The sequence below is a fragment of the Schistocerca nitens genome, chromosome 1, assembly GCF_023898315.1.
Source record: "Schistocerca nitens isolate TAMUIC-IGC-003100 chromosome 1, iqSchNite1.1, whole genome shotgun sequence".
Classification (NCBI taxonomy): Eukaryota; Metazoa; Arthropoda; class Insecta; order Orthoptera; family Acrididae; genus Schistocerca; species Schistocerca nitens.
In genome coordinates, this window is record NC_064614.1 from 199259628 (window position 1) to 199284681 (window position 25054).

The 25054-nt window shown below is 37.0% G+C and overlaps 1 protein-coding gene across 6 annotated transcripts in view; it reads left to right on the forward strand.

Annotated features, from left to right (window-relative positions):
* The window catches only part of LOC126245547 (calcium release-activated calcium channel protein 1-like), a 537065-nt gene that overhangs the window by 410627 nt on the left and 101384 nt on the right, over positions 1–25054 (forward strand). Inside the window, exons 3-4 of one of the 6 annotated variants that reach the window (XM_049948324.1) lie at positions 11275–11403; positions 17136–20136. The exons of the other annotated variants lie outside the window; for them this stretch is intronic. Of the exons in view, the coding sequence (XP_049804281.1) occupies positions 11275–11403; positions 17136–17660 (654 nt within the window). The 3' untranslated portion in view covers positions 17661–20136. Of the gene's footprint in view, positions 1–11274; positions 11404–17135; positions 20137–25054 lie in introns of those variants that run through there. 6 annotated transcript variants of the gene reach the window in all.

The following is a 25054-nucleotide window of genomic DNA, read 5'->3' on the forward strand; positions in this document are numbered from 1 at the left end:
TCAGTAACTGTCACGGTTTTGCTGAGATGAATTCTTCTTGGGTTATCAGCCGAGTGGTGGCGACTTCACCAGAAGATGATGGGTACGAAACTCATCGAAATGTTGCGACAAGACAACACCACCACTTGGCTGATAACCCAGGAAGAATTCATCAGTGGAATACGCCGAGAAAGACTGCAATTGCATATGTTTTGGTTTTGATCATCAGGTCTATTATCATAAAATAAAATAACAAAAACATGAAACCCAAATTGTTTTCAGGACTTAAAAGCATCAACTAAGGAGAACATTCACAGATGGGTTGCTGGTTGTCTTTGAAGAAACTAAGTAGCTGTTGATTCCATGAACCTAAAAATTTACGATTCCTAGGAATTTGCTACAGCAAATGTTCTTATACTAAAAGCTAAATATGCAATAAATTGATAGTGTCCAGTAATAGTCTTAAACACAACTGTCATGGGAACTAGCACCAAGTTTCTCATGCATTTGAAATGGAAAGCATAGCTAGTAGAAGTATTATGGCTACATTACCGAGATGGGTTTATGATGCCCTGGGTCCTCCCTACTAATACTCTTAACATTCTGTCGTTAAGCATGTGTTTTTAGCAGGAGTGCTTGAAAATTCCTAGGATAATTTGAAAGATAAGTGTAACAAGCTGCCTCTGCCAGAACTGCTGCCTTCCTTCAGAGATAGATAATTCAAATTGATACATAGACAATGTATGTTAAGGAGAGTGTTGTGTTTATCTTCTGCATTTCTCAATACTCCTATAGTATAAATGCAGTAATTAAAAAAAAATACTTGCAAACTGTGTAGGTAGTAGGAACTGCATTTAAAAAAAAGTTTCTATTTTGGTCTGTTGGTACTCCACAATAAATGCTTAATGCCACACACATATGGGGCTCATTTGACAGTTTTTGTTTTTACAGCCAAGTTTCTTGACTGTGATAGGAACTGTTGATTGCTTGCAGATAATATTTATTTGATTCTCCATCAAATTAGCAGTTATGATAGCTCCATTTTTGTCTTTCTTCTACACCAGAGTGGCTCTGTCATACGTAATGACATAACATATTATGTTATTCAGAAGTCTACAAGAGCCACATAAACGTTTTTCAGTGTAACTACATTTGGCAGTTATCAGCAAAATTTGAGTTTACAGTCTGATTCAAATGGTGTGGTCACGCCTATCCCTCGTCCGCTTTTTTTTTTTTTTTAGCTAAGTTCTAGATTGGAATGATTCATTGTAGATGTGACAACAGTGGAGTGGTTGTTATATCCAAGCTAATTGTGATGTAGCTTGTGTTTCATTGAACCTGAAAAACTGCAGGGAGTTGATATGCTGCTTTAAGGCGTGCTTTGCTATATTGTTGAATAAACTATGTATCAGTTATTTAAATGGTGCGTAATGCTTGTTTATGACTGTTGAGAATATTAAATGTGATATTGTGTTTATCTGATAACTTGCAAGTGGTGTCTCCCTTTATGGCAGTGTAATTTTACACTAAATATAATGTTCTGCTGTGCCACAGTTGACTCACACTTTTGCTTTGCATTACAAACTGTAATAGTAGATTGGTAAAATGTTCTGTATGCTTTTCTTCTCATGTTTTGCTTCTTACTGACACAATGTGCTGTGAATCTGTTCATTTATGATGTTGCCAGTCTTCTTAGTGTTTTCATGAAGTTCTTTATGTGGCTGCATGGATACAAAAGTAATCTCTGTTGTAATTATCAGAATTATATTTTGTTTGCACTACTTTGGTATGTGAAGCTCATCAGTAAAGTAATACATACAGTTCGGTTTACATTGAAGCTTGACACAGTATATTGTTTTACATCCTTTTAGTTAAAGTAATAATTTGTGATTTTGCTTCATATCAACACTACAAAAACATGCTTCATAGCTTTGCTGTTTATGTAACAGACAGTTCATGCTTGTTAGTGCCATGTCTCAGATGTTTGGACCTGCGTAACTCGTTTTGTAGGACAGTTAGAGAGTGGTATATTAATAATTGCACTTCCTTGAACGCTATTTTGTTTTCGTTTGCTAGACTTACACAAGATTCCTCATATCCACGCTACTGTAATTATTGCACATCGCAGCCAAGTACTTCTCAGTCTCAGTGACCGGAGGTCAAATTTGGAGACAAGTCAAGAATTGGGTAGGTGCTCTTCTTTTTCAGTTTGAATATTTTTCAGTAATTTTTTCGTACTTACCAGAAATTTATAATTAGAATGTAACATAGTTCAGTATAAAATCAAAAAATGAAAAAAGTAGGAGCAGAGATTGTATGCTCTCTGGTTACTGATTGCACCACATCATCAAATTATTGAACATCTAACAAAATCAACAAACATTTTCATAGCATTATTCTTTTAGTACATTTATAGTTTCTCTAGGTGATGCTAATATTTCGAGTTGTCCTATCTAATGGTGACTGTCCCTTCCTTTCTGAGTAAGTAAATACTTGTAACAGAAGACTGGAATAATGAACTATGATATTTACTAGTGTACTTCCAGGTGTTTTTGTAAAGTAGTTGTTTCCATTTTCTGCACAAAATGGAAACTACTTCGCAAAACACCCAGAAGTACACTATTTATCAACCATGCCAAGAAAATCACAACTATGATGCTATGCACATGTTTGTATTGATATATTTCCCTCAATTGGTGAATAAGAAGCATTCTGAAATATTTTATTTTCGGTAGTACTGTATCTCTTATTTTACTGTAGGATATAGCATAGGCCTACTGAAAGGTGAATGAGTCAACAGAAAGCATGTATAAAGGTCAATGCTTTATTTACAATGTAGGAAAAGATAGATTGCTTTATTTGCTATATTATCATTTTGTTGCTACATAAAATGTGAAATTAAATGTATTATAAATTGGCCATGTAACAGTATTCCTCTTATCTCTGTTTCCTTGAACTTGAAAAAATTAACATTTAAGCTACCTTAAGATGCTTGCATGTGCCATTTTGAAGCCAAAACTCATCCCAAATCAGTTTCTCTGATAATATAAATTATTTAATACACGTTTTTATTTCGAATGATAATGCTTGATTTTGAGTTGAAATAAATCTTAGTGAGAAATTTGAGCATGTTCCATTGATTACATTCTAGTGCTTTGAAATAGTATGTGACAGGATTATATATTATTAATACTACACCATGTTCCACATAATTCTCATCAATATTAATATATCAAAGTACCATAAATGTAATGGTGTATTAGAATCAAGTACTGTTATATGGATAATGTGACATTACATCTAACGTTAACTGTGCTTCTAGAACAGGTATAATAGTAAAAGCTGTAAAAAAATAAAATATCAGTAACATGAAGATGCTGTTAAACTGAAACTGAAATGAAATTTTATGATTTTATAAATATTATACATATTATACCTAATGAAGCAGTGTGGAAATGCAGACATGTGAATGGATCTTCTATTTATAATCAGACTATTTACTCATGACACTGTTGCCCATAGAATGTGTTTGCATAGGGAAATGTTACAAATTAAATAGGGTGATTCAGAAGGAATAGCCACATAATTTGTGAAGGGGTTGTAATGTGAAAATAAACAAAAAAAGTCATATGAACGTGTTTCTGATTTTCAGTCTTTGTGGAACGGGAGCAGGTTGAAAACTACACAAATCCATGAATGATCATGAAGACGTAACAAAATACTGTGTAGGTGCTATGGTGGTGCAGATGACTGTGATCTACCCTACAAGAGGTGTTCAAAAAGTCCCCCACCAGTCTCAATGCATTTGTCACTGCGTTGGAGGGTGTTTTGTGTTGCACATCGAACATCATCTGGGCATGCTTTAATGAGGGCAGCAGCATCGGTGATGTGTTTGACAAGTTCTTCAAGTTTATTCACCTTCTTAGCGTACTCATCCTCCTTTCACCAGTCCCATAAACAGAAGTCTAGTGGGGTTAGGTTGGATGATCTAGCAGGCCAGTTAATGGATCCGCCACACCCAGTCCACCATTGAGAAAATGTGTTATTCAGATACTGGGATACTTGTTGGTACAGTGAATCAGTGATCCAGCATGTTTCAAGTACATTTGTCATCAGTGCTTTAATGTCAGGCACTTCCAAAAGTGCAGGAAGGTCTCCTATTGGGATATGTGCTTATGCTGCGGCTGTCATGCGATTCGGCAGGAATGCAGGTCCTATCACTGGGTCATCAGTCATACCATATCAGACGTTCACTGAGAACCTAACTTAGAATATTGTTTCCATAGTGTCGTGTGGCTTCTCCATTGCCCGTGTATGCAAATTGTGGGTGTGGACACCATTGCATGTAAATGTAGTGTCATCTGCAAATAAAATATATTGCATCTGGCTCTATGTAAAGCTAACAATTCACTAAATTGTTGTCCGCTTACTGAGCCACCTGGATGCAGATGTTGCATTGGCTATACATGAAGTGGGTAGAAGCCCTTGGAATGTAATGTACATCGTACTCACATTAACGGAATATCGAACTGATGGATAATGCACCATGCACTGGTGGTGGGACTCCATTGTACCATTGCAATAATGTCTTCCCTTTCCACAACTGACTGGGCAGCCTCACATTCTGATGTTATGTGTGTATTGGGTAATGTTCCGGATTCGTGTAATCTTTGAAAAATCCTTGGAAGTACCCTGGCACAGCCTTTACAGTGCCTATGTACAAACAGCATGTCTGCATATTCTTTGTGGGTGAATTTATGTGGTATGTTGATTTTCACAAACACAGTAGACTTGCTCAGCTAAACAACACTCATGCATGACATGCAAATGGCCTCATGACTGCTCACTGATACATCCCGCAGTTGCACACTGGGTATGCTTGCAGCTATTGCATCAGTGCCATGTCACAGTGCTTCCATTTGTTAGAGAACCCCCATACCTCCTATAGGATAGATCAGTCCTCTGTCCCACCATTATCTGTCCACCACAGCATATACACAGCATTTCGGCAAGGAATATTCACACTTGTCCTTCGTATGCTTTCATACACATGTGAAGTCTTCAACCTGCTCCAGGTTCACAGCAGAAAATCAGATACATGTTCATAGAACCTTTTCGATTTATTTTCACATGTAGAATCGCCACACAAATTATGTGACATTCTTCCTGAATCACCGTATAATAGTGTTCTCAATCCAAATGGAAGACAAAAATAATTAACAACAATATTTCAGACAGGAGAGGAGCATCCTCTTTCTAGTTGTTGAAACCAGAACAATAGGATTACGGATTACAGGCATTTCTGAGAAAAGGACAAGAAAATATTTCGTTCACAGAGAGAAAGGAGATACTGAAAATAGGAAAACAGAGGAGGTTATAAAATTTTTTCGAAATAGGAAAGATCAATCTAAACTCTGGATTAGATGATACACAAGGTGCGAGAACTGAAAAGTAACAAATGTCAATAGCTGTTTTTGAATACCTACCTTAAGATAAATGAGTGAGGGGACCACATTAATTGTTTGTGTTGAAGGATGGTGGCAGGGGTGAATTCACTTAAACTCAAGAAATTTCATGAGTGTCTTTAAATCTGTGTCCACAGTTGCTAAGAAATTTTGAATGATTCCATACTGCCAGCAGCTGTCAATTTTGAGTTTGGTGTTGTACAATTTTGGCTTTCCAAGTACCTAGATGCAGTCAATAAATGTGTCTACATACTTGAAAAGGTGTAACATTGAAATTGTACTGTAGTACAGAAAATCAACCAGAAATTGAGCATATTTAAAAAATTAGAGTTTTTGACTGCAGAAAAAAATTGCCTATGGATGAGTATCACTAAGGTTATTATGCCCCTATAAGGTTACTGAGTGAAAGAAATTGAATAAATTTAGCAGATGTTGATACCATGTAACCACCTTTCTTAGATACAGTTCTGGTGGTATTCAGATTTTAGTGGGAACTGAAGAGAGCTAACAAGAAATAAAGTCAAAGGGGATGGACTGTTTTAGTATAAGAACTGAGAGAATGGAAGGGAATAGCCCAATTTTTCTTTGGTTTTGCTTGCCATGCTGCATCATTCCAAATTCTCAGTTAGTTTGTATTGATTGACAGAGGACATACATTTTCTGTCAGTCGTGTGTCTAGTAAACTTATAGGTCATGGATGTGTAGCAGTGAGGTGTACATGTCCAGAAAAGTATTAAGATGTATGTTGTCACAGAAAAACTTCTGTGGCAATGATCTGAAAAAAGGAATTATTGTCAGGGAGTGATTGGTGTTGAGAACACCCACCAGCCATTGAGACACCCAATGGCAACCAATGTCATTACTGCTGTTGCTCATTTATTGAAAAGAAAATGGCCCTCTCCTCAAAGTTTGGTGAAACATCCCTATTAGACATGGTCCTATTGGAAATGATACAACTTTTCCTTTTCCCAACCTATAAATATGTTTATCCTTACAAAACTTTACATTTTAACATGGAATCCAAACAAGAATGTCACTTACACTAAGTGTTTACAAAGGTGAAAATAACAAAGAACTAGAAAAAAATGAAGTATTTATTGAGGGTTAAATTCTGAATTTGAATTTGTCGTAACTTTGTCCAAACACTTCTTGCTAAACCATCAAACCACATCGTATTCATCTGTTATGACATAACAAAAACAAATATGTGGTAAAGCATTTACCTGTGCTTCATCTAAAACACTTTTGACTATCATTATAAACTGATGATTAGTTTGCCTTTAGGGATGGTGAAGGCACCAGATAGGCAGTTCTGACATTGCAGTTGATAATGGAAGCACAACTAAAGAAAAATCAAGATGGATTCATAGGATTTATGGACCTTGAAAAGCATTCGACAATGTAAAACGATGCGAGATGTTCGAAATTCTGAGAAATATGGGTAAGCTATAGGGAGAGATGGGTAACATACAACATGTACAAAAACCAAAGGAAATAATAAGAGTGGAAGACCAAGTACGAAGTGCTCTGATTAAAAAGGGTGTAAGACAGGGATGTAGTCTTTCATGAACCGAGAGTATATCGAAGAAAGAGGAAAGTAATGAGAAGTAGCAGAAATGAGAACAGCTAGAAACTTTACATCAGGATTGCTGGTCACGAAGTAGATGAATCTTAAGAAATTCTGCTACCTAGGCAGTAAAATAACCCATGATCCATGATGAATGGAGCAAAGAGGATATCAAAAGCTGGCTATCACTAGCAAAAAGGGCATTCCTTGACAAGGAAAGTCTACTAGTATGAAACATATTCCTTAATATGAGGAAGAAATTTCCGAGACTGTGCCTTTGGAGTACAGCATTGTGTGGTAGCAGAACATCGACTGTGGGAAAACTGGAACAGAGGAAAATAGAAGCATTTGAGATGTGTAATAGGGTAAGGAATGAGGAGGTTCTCCACAGAATTAGCAAGGAAATGAAGATATGGAAACCACTGACAAGAAGAAGAAGCAGGATGGTAGGACATGTGTTAAAAACATCAGGGAGTAATATCCATGGTGCTAGAGGGACCTGTAGAGGGTAAAAACTATAGAGGAAGACAGAAATTGTAATAAATCCACAAAATAATTGAGGACGTAGTTTACAAGTGGTGCTCTGGGATGAAGAGTTTGGCACAGGATAGGAATTCATGGAGGACCGCATCAAACGAGTCAGAATATTGTTGGTAAAAAAAAAAAAAAAACTGGATTAAAGAAAAATTCATCTAAATAGATCCTTTACCTTCCCAGTATTATCATAAAGTGTATTTTAAAGTGCTTGTGCTTTAGGCTAATATGCTCTCTGCAAAGGAATGATTACAGAAGATTCTGTGTACGCTATAACAACCATATCATGAAAGAACAATGTTATCCAGTTCAGAGGCATGTACTTGTTAGTGTCTTTGTGTGTATTTGGGGGGGGGGAGGCATAGTTTAATAAAATGATGCAGTTCTTAACAGTCTTCTGTACTTCCAACTCTAGCACAGTTCAAGTGTAATAGAGTTTAGGCTTTTGCTTAACATCTCTGCATGTTTGCTGTTGATTTGTACCCTGTCAGAATTTCTTTTCCCATTAGTCATTTGTTCTACCGAAGTTTTCATAATCATTATAAATGTATGATCACGAGGCATACATTACACTCTAGTATACACTGATCAGCCAGAACATCGTGACCACCTATGTAATAGCCAGTATTTCCACCTTTGGCACAGATAACAGGGGAAACACATTGTTCCATGGAAGCAGTGAGGCATTGGTGCATCCCTGGAGGGAGCTCACCCTACATCTGCACACACAAGTAACCTAATGTCTGTAAATTCCAAGAAGGGCGGGGGGAGGGGGGGGGTCGGTGAGCTCTGACGCCACGTTCAGTCGCATCCCAGGTGTGTTTGATAAGGTTCAGTTCTGGCAAGTTCAGCGGGCCAGCACATCAATTGGAACTTACCACTGTGTTCCTCTACTCACTCCATCCCACTCGAGGCCTTGTGACGTGGCGCATTATCTTGTTGAAAAATGTAACTGCCGTCGGAAAACATGATCGTCATGAAGGGGTGTACATGGTGTGCAACCAGTGTATGATACTCCTTGGCTGTCATCATGCCTTGCACGGGCTCTACTGGACCTATTGATGCCCACCTGAATGTTCCCCAGAGTGTAATGGAGCTACTGCCAGCTTGCCTCCATCTTACAGTACAGGCGTCAAGGGGCTGTTCCCCTGGAAGGTGATGGTTTCACGCCCTCCCACTGGTACGATGAAGAAGGTATCAGGATTAATCAGACGACGCCACCCTCTACCACTGTGCCAATGTTCAGTGCCGATGGTCGTGTGCCCTTTTTAGTTGTAATTGCTGATGTTGTGTTAACATTGGCAAATGCATGGATTGGCTACACAGGTCCTTCATTAGCAGCGTTCAGTGCACTGTGTGTTCAGACACACTTGTACTCTTCCCCGCATTAAAGTCTGTTGTTAGTTCCAGCTCAGTTTGTCACCTATCCTGTTTTACCAGTCTGCCCAACCTACTATGTCTGACATCTGTAATGAGGGGTGGCTGCCCAACCCCATGATGTTGGAACGTGGTTTCACCTTGGTTGTGCTACGTGTTGAAGACGATCACGACAACACTCCTCAAACACCTGACAGGTCATGTAATTCCCGAAATGCTCATGTCAAGTCTCTGGGCCATTACAGTCTGCCCTTTGTCAAACTGAGGTAGATAGCGTATATTTCCCATTCTACATGTGGACAGCACACTCACTGATATACATGCACCATGCATGTGTCTGATTAGCTGTCATTCCTCATCAAGTGATGCTGCTATCGCATGGATGGGTTTATATCGATAATAGATTGGTGGTCATAATGTTCTAGCTGATGAGTGTACACCTAGCTCTGAATATAAAACTGAAATATTGTTTCTTCTTTAGTGGCTCCACTGAATTGTAATAAGAGAGCAGTAATATAATAATTTAAAACATAAGAAGAAAAATAGAGGCAGAAAGAAATTCTAAGGGGTGTGTGTGTGTGACAGATTTTTTGTGAAAGCACAAGGTATAGAATCTTCCTAATAGCTGTAGTAACAAGGTACTGAGTTCTGTGCAGTTGAAAAGAAGCTCTGTAAGTCTTTTCCTTATGTATGTGGCCTACAGCACACATGTAAGAACCTGTTTTATTGTGACACTATTGACAACTAATGGAAATGGTTGGTAACTGCAGCACATGAAAGTGGCAGTAAATTGATGCACTATCATTTACGGTTATTTACATGTTGTACAGTTTATGATAATTTGACAGTCAGCCAGTGAGTGCACTTCAGGTAGGATGAAGCATTTTTCTGCCTTACATGCACAGAACCTCCCTCGTACCATCACAGATAGCTTGGTATGTAAACCATGATGTGAGTCTGCTGCGTATGTATGGCACCTCAATCTGGCTGAACACTCAGCAATGGCCGTAAGAGTTGAAACCAATGTGCATCTGAGAAGAGATCTCCATAAACATACAGTCAAAGTGGAGAAAAATGCTACTTTCATTGATTGGGAGAGAGGTGGGAGGGATTAAAAAACACATCTCTGATCTGTCACCAGAATCTTCCTAAAATATATGAGCAGCGTAGATATTTTCATACCTTTGAATAACATTTTAAACTTTTGATTTATTAGTTTTGCATTCACAGTTCAGAAGCTGGCTGTAATTTGTGTAAAATGTGTCAGGGGGCAAGTCTGATTTCTGAAGCTCTGATATAAATATGGTAGCACACAGCAACATGTGCTCAGAGATATTGATAACTTACTCTGAAACATGTTCGTGCAGCATATCTTTTCCACAGTTTGACAGATGTATTTGTAGCTTAAGTTTCCATTAATGCATATGGATCGTTTGGTGGTAACCTGGTAACCATATCTGACTAGTATTACATTTTTTCTCGTGTGACCTATTTTCACAAATGCTATAGTGGTGTGCATGTAAGACAGTGGGTGATGCACAATGGAAAGGGACAGTGTAACACATGATGCTCCAGCCAAGAGTTATTCTGCCATACTCCGACTGTAGCATTGCTTTTGGGGGTGCACATGGAACATTTAGAGTTGATTTTCGTTGTAACTTGGGCGTAGTGAAGATTCTCAGTAGTGTCCATTAAAGGTGGCATAAAGCAAACAGGACAACTTAAGAAGGAACAGCAATGGTTTTCTGAACATATAAATTTATCTAACAAGAATAATAAGCAGAAACAGTGGGCCCAGTGTGTTGCCTCTCTCCAGCATTGCCAGTTACCAGCATAGGCAACAACTGGAGAGTATGGTGCAGGACAAAGACAGATAATACACTGGCACTGTCATAGAGTTCCTCTGTGCATGATACTGCTGCCTTCTTACGTGCGTACCACTGTAGCATTGTGGAGATTGTATTGCAGTTTAGGGAGGGTTTTGCTCAGACTAGTGTTCTTGAAGTAATAATAATGAAAATGTTGAGCAATAAACTTGACATGAACATATTACTGTGCTTTGTAAACAATCTAGAATTGCAATAGTCACTTCTGATGAAAGTGTTAGTGCAGCTATATCTTCAGATATAGTGTTAAACTTTATTTGTTCAACTGCAAGTACATTTGTTGCTTTTATTGTGTTTTTATTAATTTTATTTATTTGAAAGTAACACTTCACAAAGGTTATTATTCTCCCGTCTACTGTATGTTTGGAATGTTATCAGCACAGGAGCAGTTGGTGATATTTTGCATAAATGCTAGTGTAATTTCATGTAGTTACAGTTGACATGTATTGGTGTGTAAAAATTGCAGGAGAAGATGTCCCATGCAGGTGATGGCCTGCATACTCCAGGGTATTTATCATGGAGGAAACTACAGCTAAGTAGAGCAAAGCTGAAAGCATCAAGCAAAACATCAGCCCTGTTATCAGGGTTTGCAATGGTTAGTGTAGTGGATGATATATTTCTAGAATTGTTGCAGATGTTTTAGTCTTGATAAGTCTATCTGTCAAGTGCTTATGACCGTTAGAGTATTGGTTCAGCACAATACTAGCTTAACATGAATTTCACATTTTTACCAGTATATTTTGTAGACAATAAGGAGAATGTTAGATATTGGAGTAGCCTACAAGCAATTGGAGTATCAACATCAAAATCTTAGTATATTTAGAAGTGTGAGCTCCATTTGCTACCTGCATATAGTTGTTAAATGTTTCTGTTGTGCCACATATTTATGCTACTCAGTCATATCTAAATCATGTATGTGGCACAATGGTTTTATGGGGCTGGTATGCAGCTGGACGAGTTTAAAAGCAAACTGCAAGAAGTGTGGTCAAGCACATTTGTTACTTTGAAGCTACACCTGTAGCTCTGCTGGTGGTCAGCACATCAGCTGTGAATTATGTGAACAGATTTTTCTTTTTACATAATATGCATTTATTTGTACTCTCTCTCTCTCTCTCTCTCTCTCTCTCTCTCACACACACACACACACACACACACACACACACACACACACACACACACGCGCGCGCGCGCGAGAGGGGAAACCTGTCTTTGCTGGAAGAATTATTAGAAAGTTTATTGCAGCTGCAAAGAAGACCACAGAAAAGATTGTAGAATTACAACAGGATATCAAAGTAATGCAGAGATGAGCAGAAGAGTTTCAGATTTCAGATCAGAAAATTCATTATGGAAAATAATATCATAGAGATGTGTTTTGCTGTGGGAGAATGGAGGGGAGGGGAGGGGGGTTGGGAGTGACAGACATACTTTTTGCAAAATGCTTTTTGGTAAGATTAAAGAGTCAGTATTACAGACAGGCTGGAAACTCCCGCCATCACATTTCTTGTGCAAGGAACATAAGAAAGAGATAGGGTAAGATTGGGTTGTGTACAAAGCACACATATAGTAATTTCTCCCGTACTACATTCACAGAGGTGGTACAAATAGTTGTTTAAACTAATGAGTGAATGTAAAGTACTTCACTGTCGACTGTGACCTTTGGCTGATGATGTAGAGACTACAAAAGTCATGAAATATTTCAACATCTCTGAACCTTTTTTAATCAGTAGTATTCTGTGCTCAGTGTGAACTGTACATCCACGATTTGGTGAAGAAAATGGCAAGGAAAACAGAACAGTTGAAAATTTGTACAGTATTAATAGGGCACTAAATTCAGAATTTATTCTGCCCTTCATCTAATAGATCCTTGATGTCAGAGAATGAACAGAAAAAATTACATGTGAACACAGATTTGGTAAGCCTCTTTTTCTCCGAAGTTACTCTTATTGTGGGTTTTCTGAAATCACATTTTGATTCAGCAATGGTCTATATCTTTTATTACAACTGATTCTCTGTCCTTGAATTCATTGAAATAAAATTGATTAAAACAAAATACATAGGATTGAAAGTTCAGATAATTCAGTGACTTACCTGCACCATTACATTTTTTATATGGTATTTGACTGTTGTATTGTAGGAAAACAAACAGTATTAAAGATTAATACTGCTAGTTGCTGATTAAAAGTGTGGTGTAGAGTATGTTCATCTATGAAGTAATGAATGTTGCACTCAAATTAACAAGCTGTGCACCTTTACTATTGTTCTGTGTCGACTGTCATTTGTATCCATTGTCACTGCGTGATCTGTCCAATTCGACAGATTGTTTGCATTACATTATATTTAGCAAAATATGAATATTTACACTGACTTTTGTACCAGGATTGCAGTACTTAGATGCTGATCATAATCTTATGTGCTTATAACTCAATGCATATTGTTACATCTGAATCAGAATCAAGTCCAAATACGAAGGCAGGGTCAGCAGTGAAGTTCAAAACCAAGTACTGAAAGCACATTCATTACCAACACCAACATACAGCCAGATCAGAACTGATTTGTACAGTGTGTGCAGTTATTTATAAAAACATGAATATTTCAGATTTTTTTTACCTATATAAATTATAGAGTCAGGACTGAAGACCACAACAAACAACAAATTATAGAGTGCAGCAATCAGTCGTCCTTTTTCTTTAGATTTTATTACGCAAATCCAGATTTTGGCTAGTTGATAGCCATTCTCAATGCACTATTTTCTATTCTCAATGCATGTAAGTCCCTGTAGTTCGGTTGTCAGTCACAGTTCTTTGAATACTTATACATGTGTTAGCAATATGGTAGTTGCTTCCTCTTGTGTATTGTCTTCAGTGACACTAAGCTGGCCTTTCTGGACTGTACTGGCTGCTCGGTGCACAGGTGCTTAAGGATTAATTGTGGCTGCACTTGAGAATTAGTGAAGCAAAGTTCTCTTTGGCCATGTACCTTATTTATGACTGTCACTAGCATGTGAGATTCTTTTGTTAGCATAAGTAGCTTTTTGCAATCAATGAAATCTTCACAGTTTTAACTGTGCATCTTAGTTGACAACTGGAACTCTTCTTGTTGTTGGTGGCAGTATAACAACATCTTTAATGACAAATAACCACCCAGCACAGTCTTTATTATGTTTATTTGTTGGAGTATTTTTGTCAGTTTGAAGCTCTGATCTTCAATAATCTAGAAGGAGTGTTCATATGAAAGTATATGAAATGTTAGAACAGCAAAACCTGTTGAAATTTGCATACGATGCTTTGGCATAATGTAGTGACATGAATGTAGTGTCCGACATCATCACCTCCCCCTAAAAAATTCAAAGCCGTGCCCAGAGAGGGAACGGTGACACTCACTGTCTCTCTCTTTTTTTTTTTTTTACGTCCAAGGCCTGATACTCATTGATTTCCTTGGGCAAAGGAAAATTTGTTAACACTGATGTGTACTGTGAGACACTCCATAGCCTATGCAAGTTCATCAAGAGTAAGCGGTCCAGGCTGCTAATGGAGGGAGTTTATTCAGCTCCACAATAATTCATGTCCAAATGTCACATCAACTGCAATGGCGAAGTTCAAGTGGGACCAGCTTGAGCATCAACCCTTCAGCCTGAACATGTTGCCCTGCAACTTCTGCATTTTTGGTCCACTGAAAAAACATTTCAGTGGGAAGTGCTTCAGCTTGGATCATGAACTGAAGGGCACAGTGGAGGACTGGCTCCTTTCACAGCCACAGGGCTTCTGGGAATGGGGAATCCTTTGGCTTATGAAACAGCCTAGATAATTGTGCTCAGTCCTTCGGTGATTACTTTTGAACGACGACTTCAGTTATACTTTCAGTGTTGTTTCATACCTTTTCTTTTGAACCCTCTCATATGATCGCTTGTGATACCTACAAGAAGGCCCATCCAAGAATAACATCATGACTAAACTCTGTTAAAATGACAAATTCTAAGAGCTGTGTTATTTCATTGACAGTTATTTTTGCAAGGCATGTACCTGTCAGCTGAATGTATTTCCCATTTGTGACCTTCAGCGCAATCACTTTCATATTGCACTACATCATCATCTTTTGCTGATGATGATTAGCATTTGACATTGTTGGAGTTGACTACCTCCTGGACTAGTCAGCTGTTGATGATATCAGTGAGATTTCCTGTCATCTTGGTAACTGTCATCCATGTTGCGGCTTCATCTTCATAGATTGTTGCCTTGCTTAGTTTTCCTGAATTCAGTGACTAAGTAAGCGGTTGATACCTCTGCCAGTGACGGCGAATGGCTACAACATGTTGTGGAGTGGCCTCTTCCAGGTAGACTATAAATGTCTGCAGTCGACTGAAGTGAGTAGGACTGTTGCGATGGTTGACATTTGCTGCATAATAGTCATCAAATACTTGTCTTTTTTCTCTGCAGCAGTGCACAATGTATCCGCAGTGAAAACAAGACTGATATGTTGTCCTCCGTCCTGCAAACATTTGTTTACTTGGCAGAGTTGATTGTACCTGCATTGGTTGGTTGTTCCTCTCTAACGCATAAAGTCGACATTCAATGCCACTATGTCTTATTGTCTTATGTACTCAGTGTGACATTTCTGGCTGTCATACACTACTGTATCTCTTCTCATACTGTATGGTGTGCGAGACAAGCAAGGTCATGGTGGTTTTCCACAACTGCCATAGGGACAACATTTGGCATTCACTTATACCTCTTTCATTTGCTCTTTTCCTGTTGCATTTCCTCTGTTCACTGGCACCATTTGATGAATTCCTCTGTTGTTGTGACAGCCTTTACCAGAAGAGCTTGGTACATGTCTTCTGCTGTGCTTTTCATCAGATGTGAGATTTCATTGGCTTCTGTCATATCGTGATTAACGATGTGACGTAGGGCCAAAACATTCTGTATGTACAACTGTGTCTTTTCACCGTGACACTGGTCCCTGTTCTTCCATTGTTCTTTAGATGAACAGATGTGCTGCTGATTGCCCTCAAAAATTTTCTTCAGTTCTTCCTGGAATTTGTCCCAGCTACTGAGCTTCTGTTCATTGTCCTCGAACCACTGCCATTCAAGTAGAAGTACATATTGGCCAAACACATAATGTCATCTCACCTCGTGTATTTGGTGACTCGGTTGAGTTACGTCAGTTATTTTGTCGGGTCCTGATCAGTCTCCAGAAAGCAAGCTGACTTACTGCTGTTTTGTAATCCATCTGTCGTGTGCATGGGGATGGTGTATTGCTTGTGTTCCGGTTCTTGTCCTTGTAGGCAAGAGGTTTTATGTTACCTAATTGAAGCTACAGTAATGTAGATGTCCTGAATTACCCAGCAACTCCACCAAATAGTGTCACGTCTGGTTTAGACTAGTGTTCAAATCTGAAGGCAGGATTGTCAGTGAAGTTCAACACTTAGTACTGAAAGCACAGTTATTACTGACACTGATGTACAGCCAGAACAGGACTGATTTCTTTCAGATAGAATTCAGTTACTCAACAGACATTGAATATTTCAGAATTCTAGTATTTATACAACCATTAACTATTCCAGATATACAAACATCAAAAACTTAAGATGTTTCAAGAACCTTCCAGAAACGATAAATATGAAATAATAACAGGCGACACACAATACACCAACCAGTGATGCTAACCACTACATCATACTGCATGCACCAAAGTTTGACATTGGAGATGTTGATGTCGGTGCCTTAGGAGTCATAATGTCTGTTGAGGAAATGTAATGCAAATAAATTAGAACTAAGCTTTTTCTGTGCTGTGCACCTCTATTATGAAGCTTAATTTGCCAGCTCCTACACATTCTCATTATATTGGATGAGAAAAAATTGTAGTTGATCTGCAGAAGGGAATCCCAGTATTAATTGCATTACTGGGAAGCACAAGTGATGGCTGGAGGGGAAACACACACGCACACACACACACACACACACACACACACACAGAGAGAGAGAGAGAGAGAGAGAGAGAGAGAGAGAGAGAGAGAGAGAATATTCAAAGCAGTAAAAGGACTCTGACTGATGTGACAAGAAATGCTCAGTTTCTTTTGTAGTTGTTTATAACAGCCCACTATATCCAGAAAAACTAAAACTGTTCTCTCTGTGTTTATAGTTTTGCTTGTGTAGCACTTTTATGTGTATTTACATGGTATACAATTTATGCTTACATGTACTTGCTTCTTCATGGATGATTTGATATTTTTTATATTATTAATGAGATAATGTTTGTTTTGTGTAATGAATATTACTGTTCACCAGGTGAAAGTTAAATATAATTTCAGAATACTTGTTTGTGCTTCAGGTAGCAATGGTGGAAGTGCAGCTCAATGAACGATCTAAAGTACCTCAGGAAATGCTGATAGCATTTGCTATCTGCACTACGTTGCTAGTTGCAGTTCACATGTTGGCATTAATGATCAGCACATGCATCCTTCCCAACATTGATGCCGTTTGTAACCTACATTCCATCAGCTTGGTTCATGAATCACCACATGAACGTCTGCACTGGTATATAGAAACTGCATGGGCATTTTCTACACTACTGGGACTTCTTTTGTTTCTGTGTGAAATAGCAATATTGTGCTGGGTAAAATTTTATGACTTTTCAAAACTTGCCGCATGGTCTGCTTGTATTGTTCTTATACCAGTTCTTGTTATTTTCTTAGCATTTGCTGTTCATTTCTATAGATCTCTTGTCACACACAAATATGAAGTTACAGTGTCTGGCATTAGAGAACTAGAACTTTTGAAGGAACAGATTGAACTAGGTGATACAGAGGGAAGAGTCAATGGCATTGGGTTGTTCAATAATGCACAGATTGTGTAATGCATTATTGATTGTTAGTATGAGACCATAACCTTTCTACTGTTTGCATCATTTTCATTAAACTGGAAAATGTTACATGATGTGTGATCGAACTTATTGAGTATTTAAGAGCTGTGCTACTTATTTGTGTGTTGTATCTCGAATAGAATGCCAAGGTAAATATTATTTCTATGATACACTGAATCTGAAGTGTAGCCGCACATTCTTGTCTTCCTCATAGTTTATATTCTGCGTTGATTACTGTTAGTCGTGAAGTATTTACAATCATGACCATAAAAAGTGACACATCCTGTGTGTGTGTGTGTGTGTGTGTGTGAGAGAGAGAGAGAGAGAGAGAGAGAGAGAAGGCTTTAAAAGCTTTAATGTGATGAATTTCAAGAGAATTCTAATAGTTTTGAAATGTGTATTGTTTACTTTTCGTTTTGAGTGCATTGTGGTGAAATTGTTCAGAATTATTGCATTTGGGTGGAAAGAGCTTAGTTTATTTTGCCTGTTTCATATGTGGTTGTATTTTGAATTTATTCTTTCTCATATTACATGTGAGTTAAATATTATACACTATGTTTGCCATTCAGTTTTCAATTTTTTGTTACTGTCTAACTAGAAGAAGAGATATTATGTGTGCTCAAGTGCTGTATCTGAAAGTTCCATTTACAGAAAGCAGAAAAGTGGCGATAAAGAATTAAAGCTAAAACTTTTTATTGGCACATGTGACTTCTGGAATTATGTCTAAAATGTGGTAAGAAGGCAACAGTAGCATGTAGCAGTTAATAGGAAAGATTTTGAGTTGTAGATTATTGTACCAAAGAAAAGGAAGAAAGACAAAGTATGAAAAGTTTTGCAGAAGCCAATGAAATATACATAATCCCATATATTACTATATATTTTTCCTCATTTTGAATGCCTACTTTCTCCACCTCTTTGTGATTAATAACTTGTTCTTTCCAGTTTTCCACAGCTCTCTCTTTCTTCCTTTCCTCTATTCCAGAAGAAAGTGTTTATGAAAATGTCAGATTTATTGCCTTAGTTTCCATATATTACTGCTCATTAGATTTGTGACGAGTATTGAAATCTATAGTTTTTTTTAAAGCCGATGGTAGAAGACCTTGTTAAATCAGTAAAAATATCTGTTTTTCATGAAGACTTTGTAGAGACTTTTGTTGAACGAATGGTAAATTTGTGTTGGTGATATGTCAGGAAATGCTCATGCTGTGATTAAATTATAAAATAAGAAATGAAATCTGTTTTCAGCAATATAGTTTTGATGAAAGTGTATTTTGAGAAGGTATCTTCCACAATGCCATTAAATGCACTGACATTCCTGTTTTGACTTACAATTTGTGTGTACTTGTTGACATTTGTACATAAGGGAACAGCCGTGAAGAAAACCATTTTTAACCTATAACACAGTTTTCATGAAAGACTATTTTGGAATGTATATGTGTCTTCATGGCACACCTGAGTTCTGTCAGAAAATGTGAAATTATTTGGTACTTTGTATGCTGTACATTTCTCATAGAATGGACAATTGTTGCATGATGAAAAATATGCTTTTTCAGTTACTCTAGAATATTACATAAAAAAATTTAATAATCTTTGAGTTTCTCTCTTTAAGTGTGAGGAGAACAGCAAACAATTCTACCCAAAAATAATTATGCAAGTCTCCTAGGACACCAAAGTACCTGAAATCGTGGCATGCATCAAGAATTAGTTCTATACCTACCTTTTAATGTTTACAGTGTCCTTAAAATACAATAAAATAATAAAGTTAGCTTACCAGTCCTCATAACAAGGTTACTAAATTAACATTTTGTCATTCCAGTATTTTCTACGCAATCCTTTGACTGAATTGTTATCATTGTATGAGACAGCGACATCTGTGTCTTGATTGTAAACCGTGGAATCAGTTTTTGAGAGCTATACAGTACCTTAATGTTAATTATTTGTACTAAATTCTCAAAATGTATTATGCTGTGCCACATGTTCTTTTTTATTGTGCGCAGTTGTATTTAACTGCAACTAAATACCAAATTTTAAAGATACTTGGATTTTTTTTCTGAAGTAGTTAAATTCCATTTATCTTCTATGTTTAGAGATTGCATTCAAATTATTCTGTAATACAAGAAATACTTCTAGTATTTTGTGTGTGAATGTACACAGTAAAACTGTCATTTTTTGCTAAATTATAATTATTTAAAAGTGATTTTGTGTCACTGCAGATGCAGTCTTTCAAATGTCATGACATATTTAAGTACAAATTTTGTGGTTTGTGGCATTTTGTGGTCAAGTGTACTGTATTTGTATATAAAATCTTGATGTCATGTATATAATTCCTGTAATTAATGTGCTGTATGTTTCTACTTGAAAAATGATAAGTTCCTTTTGTTATGATAATTGTGCACTGTACAGAAATTTTTTGTCAAATTTTGGCATTCATAATTGTTTTGAAAAATAAATAAAATATTTGTATGTGTAATTCATTTTAAAAAAGTAAAAGGACCACAGTGACCTAAAGACAAGAAGTCACAATTTACTTCTAAGGAAATGCAACTTGACATGTATAAATTGTACTTAGTTTTTGCAAACATAATCATATCTCTAACGTTTTATTCTGTTTCATTTTAAACATTATTCACATCAAGTGTGACAAATTATCCGGTTAGGGAGAAACAGTTTCCACACATATTTTTACTGAAGTTAATTTTTTTGAGGGTTTCAAACATTTTCACTATAAAATGAAATTTTTTGTTGTATATCATGTCTTGCAGACTGTATGATTTACAGATGGACTGCTACTCTCATATGTCTGAGTCATTTTATTCATTAAAAAAAAAAATCATTGCCGACAACACTTTGTAATTAAAACTATTATCCTTCTGACTGCTTTTCTTTACAACAACACTACCATCTCAAAAGTTAGTTCTTTTTTTCCTTCCTCACCCATGGACAATCTTTGGGTACCCTATCAGAAGGAAACTTTGTTTCTAAAATGATTTGGGACTGATATTAGAGTTAAATGAAGTGTAACTGCAATAAATCTTTCAAGTATATTTTATAGGAGTTATTTGTTCTCACCAGCTTCTTGGCATGATTTTATCTTGCATTTTGTATGTTACAAGATTTACGCAAAGAGACGTTGTTCAATTAATATAAGTGGAATTTTGACATGTGGTGTAGTCTGTTGTGAACCATATGGAAATATACTTACTCCGGGAAATTTAATTATATACTTGAAACCTGCCTCCATGTTTGCTTTTATGGCTAATACTTCTGTAGTATTCATTTAATTTTATTCTGGCCATGGAATATTAAGCAGACTGCCTAGATCCACTAAGATTTTAAACGGTAACACAAAATGTAACTTAAATAGCTGCTTTTATGATATTTTCATAGAATATTCTTGATAAATAATATATGCAGGAGTTAATCAAGCATTCATAAATCTGTAGGAGGAGAGATAATTTTGAAATTTACCTTTTGAGTGATGAGACATACATGTTAGATTTGGAGAGTTTACGTAACCACTCTGTTGCATCCTCCCCATTTTCAGTTATAACTGCAGTGAAACCTTTGTCTACACAGATAATTATAGAACCGTTTGCCTCTAGATCATGGATGACCTGAATGTGTGCTGGAGTAAGGTGTAAGGTTTTGGAGACGTTTTCGGGAATGATTGGAAGGCAGTGCTGGGAAATTTGTAGAATGCCTCTAGATGATGGTTTTTGGGATAGGAGGAGGATCCTTCTGGAACTGTGAAGGAAATGAAGCATTTAATGCTTGTTCTATTTGTGGACTGGTACTGGATGGTGAAGCAGTGTTTCAAGTTGAGGCTGCAGGTGAATAAGAGGACTACTTATGAGTTGGAGAGATTGGTGTTGTGCATGGTGGTTAGAGGAGGTGTCACCAATTTTGAAGCATTTCACCAGTGTGGTTGATAGCTTCCTCATACACTGTGAGGCAGTTTCTTTCCCAGATCTAAGGGTAGTTTCACTGAGAGTGATTCAAAGTGAGCTTACATACTGTGGGGCTGAGAGGTAGAAAATTTTGTAATTACAGACTGGAACTGTTGAAGGTAAAGCTTGGTGGAGGCAATGTATAGCTGGAGGATAAGATTGGTAAGGGCTTTACTTTTTATATGATAGTTTTTAGTTATAATGAGGTAAGCACTGATAATTGATTAATAATTAAGAGCTGTCAAAAGTGTGCAGAAATTATTTTTAAGATGCTGTTTCTGTGGTTTGAGAGACTTCATTTATCACAGCCTCGGGCTTGCTATTCGAATGAAATTTCATTTGTGATTAATGAGAAAAATTGTACATCAGGTAGGATTAATGACATAAAGCTAGAAAAATAGAAATATAAGGTCTAGTAACATATTACCTATATTCAACCATGTGATTTTCATCTTCTGAATTGGTGAAAAAGTCCCACATTTGCACTTCCATATTGAAACTATTTTACATGTTTATTACATTACTACATGACTCTAATGGTGCATATTTCACCTAAGTTGCTGTGATGTGATGGAGCATGAGATTTGCTATTAGTGTCATTTATATAACTCGCAAAATAAAATAAGAAAATTTGTACTTCCATCCATAATTACAGGAAAGTTATGCAAGTTCGGACATGCAACTAACATAACAGGATATATGAGTTGTTTAAAGAAACATTAGACCACTGTAATAATGAAAACTAATAAGAATAACTTATCACATACATGAAACCCACACTAATCAGATGATGTTAGCATCTTCTGTTTTCTTCAACATATAATGTTGCTTTACTGGAGCAGGAATAAACGTTATGAAATAGTGAATTTCTAAAGCTCCAATCACTGTGGAACAGAACAGTTGAAAGTAGCTCCAATAGTGGAAGAGAAAATTCAGTGGGAAGAGATTGAAGTTAATAAGGGGTTACTGAAGTACAGGTAGGCAGGAGAGTGTGAGAGTAGTTCATGAATGGCAGTAGCAAAATAAAGACAAATTCAGGTAATAGTCACACTAATTAGAGTAATGATATGCATATGAACTAAGATACTCTGCCCCTTCTACTAGTTGTGCCGTGTACTTCATTTACAAGTGGATGACTTGGGTGCTGACTTGTCCCATTGGGTACACTATAACATTGCACTTTCAATAGAGGGAAAGATGACTTGCATATAGACCACCACAAGAAGAGAAAAGATATAGTGGGAACACCCCCTGCTTCACTCACACAGTGCAGGCAATATATACTGTACCTGTATTGTATCCTTCTATGAAATCACCTTATGTATTTACTTCTTCAATAATAATATTTCAGTAGTGGTACTTATTGCTATAAATTACATATCAGTGAAATAAAATTGCAATTAACAAAAGCTACTGCAGACAGCTAAGATTGACAGTAACTGCAGACAAGTCAATACAGGACCAAAATTACCTCCTCCCGCTGTCCAGTGATAAGCACTTGGTACTCATGTGAACTCAGTCATGTCATATGTAACAGTTTCCTATGTGGTTATGACAACAGATCAGCTGTCAACTTGCATGGGTGCCTACTATCATACTGTGCATAACCGCAAAATTGACCACCCAGTTGACGTGTATGCTGCACTCCGCTATATCAATGTCTTCACCAGCTGTTTTAATACCCATGTTATTTGTATCCCCCAGAACTGCCTCTTCTACACTATATACTTTGTTTCTGCATGCCCTCCTGGCAATAAATTCCACTAGTTTCCAACCTCAGCTGCCTACCCCCCTCCCCGCCCCCCTTCTTTCCCTACTTTCAACCCTTATCTCAAGTGTCTTATTCTACTGTATTCATCTCCTGACTCAATACTGAACTACTCTTTCGCCAACATTGGTCTCCTCCCTTAACTTTTACTCTGTAAGCCATCTCAAAGGAAGTGCATTTGAGGCTCTTCCAAAAAGCTACATGTGCCCTCAGGATTATTCATAACCATGATCGCCTGAGGGAATTTTTTAGTTCTAGCTGAGTACAGGTATGTTTACCTGTGAGTCCTATGTAGAGGGCTGGTCAATTTTGCTAGCTCTCACATTAGAGCTTCAGTGTCCACCACTGAGCATTATGGTGAAACCCAGAAAAGGGTGTTAGAATGATATGCATTATCAGTAAGCAAACTTCATATAGGCTGCTGTTGAGGCATCTCTAGTATACTTTCTCATGGGATTTATGTCAAATAACATGGACAAATTCAAAAGGAACTGCAGCATTTACTCAGTGAAAGGTAGACAGAAAAATTATTCGCACCTCTATGATATGAGCTGCTGAAGCAGGTTTCCAGTCTAACTGAATAATGTGAGGATAAACCCTGTGTTTTAAAATCTGTGAATAAGTTGAAAGGCTTCCCTGTAGCATTTTTACTTTCTGCTGTACAGGTGTTCCATACAGCAGCTGTGGTACTTACATGTGCACATGCAAATCTCTTGTTTGAAGTTTTTTTTTCCTCTGGTTTCTGTTATCAACATGATAACCAGAATGTACATTTTTTTCTCTTCATTTGCTTATAAAGCTAATACACTAAATTGTACAAAATCGTTGCTTAAAAGGTTCCTAGATGTATATTTTTCACGTTATATATGTATATAACTGTGCATCACTGTCATAAATATCATGAAATTTTATGCATCTCATGTCTCTTAGCTACCTTATGTCTTTTAGCTTTATGTGTAAATATTTACACCAATAACACATTTTAAAATGTTTGAAAGTGAATAAATTGTACTCTACTCTTAATATAAACTGTTCAACAGGGAGTCGTACCTGAATGCACCTTATCGCTCTCAAGGTGAGATTATACATAAAACACATATCGGTAGGCCCTACTTCAAGAACATGGGATGACATTATACGATTAAAAATTATGTATCACAGCTTTGATTTCAGTAGTTGGCATCATAGGATCTAAGTATTGCTTCAGTTCTAGAGGTGGGTTTTTAAAAAGCTACAATACTTATTTCAGAACAATAATTTTTCTTCATGAAAGAAAGCAATTTTGATACACTGCTCTTGTCATTATTAATTGCAACACACATTTTTGGCAATAACAATGTTGCCAGCAAAAATTTCATCACTGTATCATCTAGGTCTAACATTCATCTACTACTGACTGCCATTCCATTCCAACTCAGCTGCCTGTGGGTACAAATCTGCTAATCCTTAAACTTGTGGCACACTTTTTATACATTGAAACATTTTACAACACATATTTCCTGTCAGTTACAGGCACAATATGACCTTTGCAAGCTAACAAATGATTTTCTATTGGCATAGTGTTCAGTAATAAACTTTAAAACATACAAATTTACATTCAGCATAAAAGTTTTACAAATGTATTTTGATTAGATCTCTTGCTGTAAGACACCAACTTGTAGTACTAATTGTTT